The sequence below is a fragment of the Hyposmocoma kahamanoa genome, unplaced genomic scaffold (genome assembly GCF_003589595.1).
Source record: "Hyposmocoma kahamanoa isolate Upper Pololo Valley unplaced genomic scaffold, ASM358959v1 94, whole genome shotgun sequence".
NCBI classification, from domain to species: Eukaryota; Metazoa; Arthropoda; class Insecta; order Lepidoptera; family Cosmopterigidae; genus Hyposmocoma; species Hyposmocoma kahamanoa.
Window position 1 is genome coordinate 7307234 of NW_020654878.1, and position 9200 is coordinate 7316433.

Consider the following 9200-nt stretch of genomic DNA (forward strand, 5'->3'; position numbering starts at 1 on the left):
TAATTTGACATTTCTAAGGACTCTTTGTGTAATAAAAGTGATAATAAAATAATAATAAGGCTTGTCGAGTGGTAATTAACATAAAATAATTTATATAATTTTGCCAACAGTCAGGTTTTAACTGAAGTGCGGAACCCGCAAACTTAGTGACTATAATTGATATATACATAGATTGATGTAAGACTGAACTGATACCACCGTTTGCGCGTTCCCTGTGACACTGGTATCGATTTTAATTTGCGACACAGTGGTGCGACCCCGTCCATCGCTATAAGCTACTCTGCGATCGCTACCACGAAAAGCCAATTTATTGCGACAGGTGTCGCTGTGGTGTCGCTTTTTCTGCAATACGGTGGTACTAGCCCACACATAGCCTGTCAGGCTAACATGTCATCGAAGATGTCCTGCGCGGGTTGCCTCACGGTAGTTAAAGGTAAAGACTATTTAAAATGCAGCAAGTGCCACAGCGTTTACGACTTGGCCTGCGCAGGTGTGAGTGATAAGCGCTTCACCAGCTTTTACAGCTCCTCAACAGCAGCGGGCAAAGAGCGTCGGGCAATTTGGACATGCCCAGCGTGCTTGTGCAATGCCCCGAAGGGCGATAACTCCAGCACACCTCTGCGATGCCATAACGATGGATATGGTTCGCCTCCTTCATCGCGCGTGGTTGCTACCGGGTCTCCCAACTCTCCTACCGACAACGTCACTCAGCGCAAGAAACCTGATGTTGATTCAAATGAACCACAACAAGCTAAACAACTCCGTTCTTCTCTAAGAGACGGAGACAATACTGTTTTTACCAGAGGAGATTTCCAGGAATTTAAGAGAATGATCGCAGAACAGTTCCAGAAGATGAATGATATGATGAATAACTTTCAGCAATCGTTATCTTTTTTCAACGATTTTTATGAAGAGACAAAGAAATCTATGGAGGATAAGTCGGCGAGAATAAAGAAGTTAGAAAAGGAAAATGTCGAGTTAAGGAGCACTTTGGGGGACGTCATGAAACGCTTGAACACAATTGATCAGCAATCGAGATCCAACAATATAGAAATTCAGTGTGTGCCTGAGCATAGGTCTGAGAATGTTGTCAGCACTGTGCTGCAACTTGGAACAGTCGTTGGCTGTAAAATAGCTGACACTGATATTCTCCATGCTACTAGAGTGGCCAAAATAGACAACCAGAGTAACAGACCCCGCTCGATTGTTGTCAAATTCACCACTGTTCGTATTCGGGACTCCCTCTTGGCTGTGACCATCAATTACAATAGGAAAAATCCAAATGAAAGATTGAACAGTGCTTTTCTCGGCATTGCAGCGAAAAAGCCACAACCCATCTACGTATCTGAACATTTGTCTGTGCATAACAAATCACTTCACGCGGCAGCTAGAATTAAAGCCAAAGAAATAGGATACAGATTCGTATGGGTTCGCAACGGCAGGATTTTTATGAGGAAAACCGAATCATCAGAATGTATTTCCATCAACAATATAGATATACTTAAGTCTCTGAAGTGATTTAAATATTTGTTTTTTTTTTCGTTTCTCTAGAAGCGCGCATGTATCTTTTAAATTTTTTAATGTAAAATTCAATCCCATACGTGTTTACTATCAGAATGTTCGCGGTTTGAAATCTAAGACCATTGATTTTTTTAAAAAGATATCTTCTGAGACCTATGACGTTGTGGTCCTTGCGGAGACTTGGCTTAATAGCGGTGTGCATGACTCAGAACTTTTTGATAACCGCTACACAGTATTTAGAAGAGACCGTGAATCGTCGCGGTTTCATAATAGGGCAGACGGTGGAGGCGTTTTAATTGCGGTATCAAAACACCTTAACGCATTGAGATTAACCTTATTTGAAAGTTCAATTGAGGACTTATGGATTAGTGTTGACATCAAAACTAGTAAAAATAAACTATATATATGTGCTGTTTACCTTCCTTCTCCTCTTCAATTACAAACACTAAAAGAGCATATGTCAGCAGCACAACATACTTTAAACGGTGAAAATAATATCTTAATGGTTGGCGACTTTAACTTGACAGGCATATCGTGGGTAAAACATGACAGTAAGAATCACACAATTCCCGTTGGTATTAGCAGTGAGATGCATTCAGCGTTTCTGGATTTTGTTACGTGTAATGAACTTCACCAATTCAATTCTGTTCAAAATTATAAGTCTCGAACTTTGGATTTGGTGCTTACCAACACTGGGTTTGTCGGGACTGTTTGCGCAGTGGATAACGACAACGCTTTATCTAGGATTGACGCCCATCATCCTCCTTTATCTTTCTGCCTTAACGTTGCTAGTGAACCTAGGCTGAGAGTAAATACTCTTGCTAGACCGAACTTTTTTAGGGCTGACTACAATAGAGTTATTTCTGAATTGGGATCCGTGGATTGGGATGAAATATTTAGTAAATGTTTATCCGTAAATGACATGGTACAATCTTTTTACAATCATCTACGAGTTGTGATTTCTGAATGCATCCCTTTAAAGAAGAGTAACAATAATAAATATCCCGTTTGGTTTTCTCGCGATTTGATCCGATTACTTAAGGAAAAACATAAATACCATTCCAGAGTGCGGAAATTCAACAATCCCATGGACGTTTTGTCATTTACACTGCTCAGGAGAAGGTGCACTCGGCTGAGCTGCACATGTTACAATTCTTACATAAATAAAATAGAAGATGCTATAAGTAGTAACCCTAGAGTTTTCTGGTCTTTTATCAAAAATAAAAGGGGTGGTCAGAGTACTTATCCACAAGAAATGGAATTCGATGGGAAAATGGCTTCAAGTGGTCCAGCTATTTGCGAATTATTTGCCGAAAACTTTGGTAAGGTATACAACACCCATGGACAATACTCGCCGTTGTTATTGCCTCCAGGCTCCTCATCCACTTCTACTCTCTGTAGGTTGTCGTTTTCAAGCCTAGAAGTGCATAATGTTTTGATATCCTTGGATGCTGGGAAGGGGGCTGGTAGTGATGGGATTCCGCCTATTTTTATTAAGTCATGTGCTGAAGTTCTATCTTCTCCTTTGCAACAAATTTTTAATAGATCGCTTGATGACGGAGTTTTTCCTGACCTATGGAAAGAGGCCTTAATAATCCCATTATATAAATCAGGAGCCCGTCATATTGTTTCAAATTATCGACCGGTCTCCGTTCTTGCGATATTTGGTAAGGTTCTGGAGAAATTAGTCACTAGGCATCTAGTCTGGCACCTGAAGCATTTTATTACTGCGCATCAGCATGGTTTCGTTAAATCTAGATCAACTTCTACAAACTTAGCGTTGTTCATATCAAGTGTATCTAAATTAGTAGACGAGCGAATCCCGGTGGACGCCATATATACTGATTTCAGTAAAGCGTTCGACAAAGTAGATCATCAAATCCTTTTAAACAAATTGTCGCTTTCAGGCATTGATGGGTCATTGCTTAAATGGGTTAAGTCGTACTTATCTTATCGGCCTTCTAAGGTAGTAGTAAACGGTTTTAGTTCAAATTCTCTTGTAGCTCTGTCTGGGGTTCCCCAAGGATCTCACTTGGGTCCCCTATTTTTCAACATATTTATTAATGACGTGATTAATTGTTTTAAAAACTCGAGTGTATATCTTTTCGCTGATGACTTAAAAATATTAAAACCAATTAAGTGTGCCAGGGATTTGGAACTACTACAAGAAGATATCAATAATTTGTGTAATTGGTGTACATCCAATAAAATGATATTAAATGTAGCTAAATGTCATCACATACGCTTTTCACGCAACAAGTTCGATAACTTACATAAATACAATATGGCTGGACAAGATTTAGAGACGGTGGACGAGATTCGGGACTTGGGGGTTTTAGTAGATAGTAATTTGCGGTTTGACTCACATATCAAAAAAACTGTAAATAAGGGTTTTAGGATGATGGGTTTCGTACTGCGCAATGCTAAGGAGTTCAAGAAGTCTTCATCGAAAATAAAACTCTTTCAAGCATTAGTATTACCTGGACTGGAATTTAACAGTGTCATTTGGACTCCACATTACGAGGTGTATATTAAACGTTTGGAAAGTGTTCAAAAGCGCTTTTTATATCACTTGGCATTTGGCGATTTAGAATCGGAGAGACTTCCAGGGTACTCACAAAGACTCGAGCATTACAAGTTAACTTCTCTGATCAACCGTAGAAAGAGACTTGATTTAATCTTCCTGCACAAAATTGTTAACGGTTCATTAGACTGCCCTGAGTTATTGAATATGCTCCAATTCAATACGCCTTGCAGGTTACCCAGGAAAAGCGCTTATAACTTTTTTGCCGTAGTAGGTTCAAAAACGAACCTCGGTCATTTCGCTCTTTTGCCGAGGCTCTGCAGGACGTATAACTCGCTTTCCAAATTACATGATTTGGACATTGGTCTTGGGTTAAATAATTACAAGAGAAGGTTGTGTGATATTTTAAATACATAAATGATGTTTCGATTAATTTTTTATTGTAAATTTGTATTTATATTTTTGAATTTATATTTTTAATTCTAATTTTAATTTTGAAATTTAATTTTATTTGTAACTTTAAATCAATTACTGTATATCATATCATAGGTAGAAGGATTAACTATATGCTCGACAGTTTCAAAAAACAACAATTTATTTTTTTGTATGCATGCTGTGATGTTCCTTAACTATAGAAGCACTTAGTTTTAAGCGAATATGTTCAAATTTAATGTATAGTGTATTGCTATGTGGAATATCCTGAATAAATAAATAAATAAATAAATAAATAGAGACGAAATAAGGGCCATTCATCCCTGGCAACTTATCAGTCAAATGGTACTGATACCACTTTTAAATATCAACTCTCGTTTGCGCTGAAATCACAAATTAGAAAGCCGAAATAGTACAGCGCTGACAACTGACCTGTGTGAACGTCTCCGTACATTCCAAAAATATTATCCATTTATTGTAATAAAGATAATATCTCTAACAAAGGGGGTCTGTTCCATTCTGTGGTGTGGGAATAACAGCATCTACATAATTACAAAACAAACGAAATCACATTTCATCGGCAATTAAATATTAAATTTCGTAATTTCTTAATTTAGGTCCATTATAGCAAAGCTCAAGTTATACTGGTCGATTTGAAGTGAAACAATTGACGATACCCGTCAATTGTTTCGAATTCGGGCTGGCCAATCGGAGCGCAGTTGTCACCGTAATGATACAGCAGAAGTTTTCAAACAAATTAAATGACATTTCGTCTGTATTTCTGCTTATACACTCGATAACTTAACCCAACAACATGTGTAAAAAATGTAAACATTTTAATTTATAAAATTATATTTAAAAAAAATGGTATATGAAAACACAGCTGTTCGTTGGAGACATCGTGTAGCTCTACGATGGTACAGTATCAAAATTATTAGGGACTTTAGGGTCCGCGACGGGTTAAAGCGAACACAATCATATGCTTAGTAGATTTAAGATCGCATGTTCCACAACCGGCAATGCATTTGCGTGACTATAGTTCCGTATAATTTCTTTCAAACTTTCCATCAATTAAAAACTTTCCATCAATTACATAATGTGATTGTTTACCGGTACTTATATCATAATTTAGTATCAATACTGCTCTTTGTGAAAGAGTTCCTCAAGCGAGTGCCTCTTTACCTATTTCTCCCCCAAGCAGAAATGTGAGCAATGTTGTGTTCCAGTTTTGAAGGTTAAAGATGTTGGTGAAATTACAGGCACATGGCTTTTGTCAGCTTACGTTTCAAAGTGGCGGGCGCAGTGGCAGTGCCCCTCACATTTATAATACCAGTTGAGCCCCTTGTGAAAGAGTTCGTCCAGGGAAGCACTGCTACCTTACCTATTGCTGCCGCCGAACAGTAATGTCAGCATCACTGTTTTCCGGTTTTCAAGGTTAAGGGTGCTGGTGAAATGGAGGCGTAGTCAACTATGTCTCAGCATGGCTGGCGCAGTGGTATTGTTTCTCAGATCTTTGCGATTTTAAACTCTGAGTGGCACTGCAACTGTTATTGACAGGTGTGTAGCTTACCGTCAGGCACTCGACTTGTTCGACCGTGCACTTGATATAATATAAATTCATAAACAAATCTTTGCGATATAAAGGTGGTACTGCGTGTAATAGGGATAGGAATGTCGCTTGCTTGTTGTCTTGTAGGCATCAAAACTAGTTCATCCCGTTACTTGATATTGAAAAATAAAGATGATTACGTTCAGTGGTATATAAGATTAACTCACTGGCTGAATGTAATATGTGTCTCTGAATGAGCTCATGATTTGAGTCACTCGCTTGTTTTTAAGTTCCTTTTGATCCCTATAGTTCGAAACAATTAATTCCTTGTCAGCAACTAGCATAGTTTATACGCTAGTAAGTTATACGATAGGGGCCAACATCAGCTGAGGGATGTTATCTTTTCATTACAAACCCCGTCCTAACCAAACATACAGCTGGTTTGCCATTGGAAAATAACCCTAATGGAAAAAAGTATATTGCTGGATAATGAGTTCCACGACAATTTACTTTTCTTGGTATGAAACCTCAGTTACCATTCTTTATTCTATGCAAAGGTGTATTTGTTTTTTGCAATACTGACAAGTTGCAGATACAGAGTTTTGGTAGTCATGTGTACTGTTTAGACTTATTTAACAAAAGTTCAATGTCATTGAAGTTGTCAGTTTTTTTGGAACATCTATTAAGATGTTATATATAACGTATTCAAATTAGTGTACTACTTTCATATGTTACTTAAAAATAGTACAATTGTTTATGGACTAAGCATTATATCTGTTAGGATATAGAAGCAGTAGAGCTCCTTGTGAAAGAGTTCGTCCAGGGTAGTACAACCGCCTTACCTATTTCTGCCGCCAAGCAGTAATGTCAGCATTACTGTGTTCCGGATTTGAAGGGTAAAGGTGCTGGTGAAATTACAGGTTTATGGGACTTGTCAACTTATGTCTCAAGGTGATGGGCGCAGTGGTAGTGCTCCTCAGATCTTGGCAATGCAACTGTTATGGACAGGCGTGTAGCTTACCATCAGGTGCACGAGTTGTTCGCTTCGCCACTTGATATTATAAAAAACAGAAAAACTGTCAATTATAATTTCATAAATCATATCACAAAAGCGCCTTTCCCTTAGAAGAACCTTTTCCACTTTTTAGTTCTGAGGCAAAACTCTATTGTCTATGGTACTCGTTACGAACTGAAAAATTTAATTATAGTTACATACGTCCATAAAATTATAACGAGTTTAAAAAAAAACCGTATTTTTCCTAATTAAAAGAGTCTCTTTAAACGCGTCACAGTGTTCCTGAACAAAATAACGTCACTATAGTTGTGAAATTATTAAAGTCAAAATTATTTTGTCAAAATATTTCTCAAAATGTTACATAGCAGGTACAGAGGCGTAATCATTTAGCAAAAAAGAAGTATTTAAAAACAATATAAAATATCAAATTTTACCAAAATACCAAAATTTAAAATACCAAATTTACCACTACATTACCTGGACACTCTAGATTGGTTAAAACATAAGCGGTAGATACTGGCCCATCACGGACACTTCTATTCTCTTTGATATTTGTTTTGTAGCGTTTGTATAGCTTTCGTTCGAGTTTGTTAATAAAGTATTAGTCGTGGTTCATTATTTTAATTTACACGTAGAAAAAGTATTGTATGCAATAAACATTATATTCAAAATGCGCCGAATAAGCTAGCTTTCAAGCAATTAGTTCGCAATTTCATGTTGGAGGCTCAATCTGCATCCCGTTAGTCTGACACTGTTATATATTTGTATATATAAGTTGAATACGTAACGATATAGTTAGTCATGTATTATATGTTACATAACGTACGTTGTGTTGTGTTTAAATTATGTATCATATTTATTTACAACTTTTGATTTTATCTGTTTTTAATTGTCATGTCATGCACCCTTGTTCAGTATTCTGTACCTAGCTCTCCGGTTGTCTGATAGAGAATGCCTAATGGCATTAAGTCCTTCATTTGTACTATTTTGTGTGCTATAACGTTTAAATAAATACATAATTAGGTCTTAAAACCTCGTACCTATTAACTAGTAGGTAGGACGGTGCTCGACTTCAAGAACTCTCATTATGCAAGGATTGCATAAAATACACACATATATATAAATAAATCAATTGACACAGTACTCTTACTAAAAGTTAATTCATTGCTCTATTATATTCTGAATACAGTTCTCGATAAAATGTGCCCCACATATTCGTATTTCCTTTCTAAAAATCTGTCCTCACACGGGCCAACGTTCTATACCAGACAGAAACCGCCATTTGCATATAACTCACATCAATCTTTCCAAAAAAAGTCCCTACTACCCTCCTAATAAATCATTTTATCTCTTCTAAGGAATGACTAATGAAGACGGGAAGAAGCCCTAAGAATGGAATAAAAGATTAAAGTAACAATCTACAGAGAAATTTCTCCTGAACTGAGTTTTCATCAATTTTAAGATGAATTATTTCGAATGTGCGGAAGATTCAAACGCTTGGAGTTTTTTTTGGTATGTGAAATGTGGATATAATTTTTATTTGAACTTAAAATTGTAATGATTGAGAAGTTGCTTTAGCTTCAATCTTTCAAACGCACGAGTTCATAATCAATTGGCATAAGATAACTTTTAACTACTAGCAATTAAGCAACGAACTCCCGTCTGAAATCCATTATTCCAAAAAGCTTTCTATTTTTTAAACTGGATTGCGTAAATATCTTCTGATACCGTCCTAGTATGTAACATGTATATATTTATTAGTAAGCATAATTTTATTTAGGTATATTTATATATACTAATATATATGTAGGTATAATAATAACTCACACACTGATAGCCTACACTAGGGAAAACCCTGTATCGCGGGTGCTACATATATCCTTGTATAGCGGACACACACGTAGACAACCACAAATTCCACCCAAACTCACGAAAGAAATAAATGATGGCCATACAAATGTTTCTTCCGGCCCGGGAATCGAACCCGGGACCTCTGCGTGGTAGACCAGCACGGTAACTGTTCGGTCATGGAGGCAGTTCTATATTTACACAAGGATGTGTAGGATATATATCTATCAAACTTTTTGCACTGACCACATTACTACGTGTAGCAACACTTCCAATAGTATATAATAACATTGTAAATTAAGTATTCAGCA

General features: G+C 37.0%; 1 protein-coding gene across 1 annotated transcript; it reads left to right on the top strand.

Annotated features, from left to right (window-relative positions):
• Positions 1–387: 387 nt before the first annotated feature.
• On the top strand, positions 388–1518 carry LOC113237978. Its single transcript, XM_026474695.1, has one exon. It carries the CDS (start codon positions 388–390, stop codon positions 1516–1518), a length of 1131 nt encoding a protein of 376 aa, XP_026330480.1.
• Positions 1519–9200: the final 7682 nt, after the last annotated feature.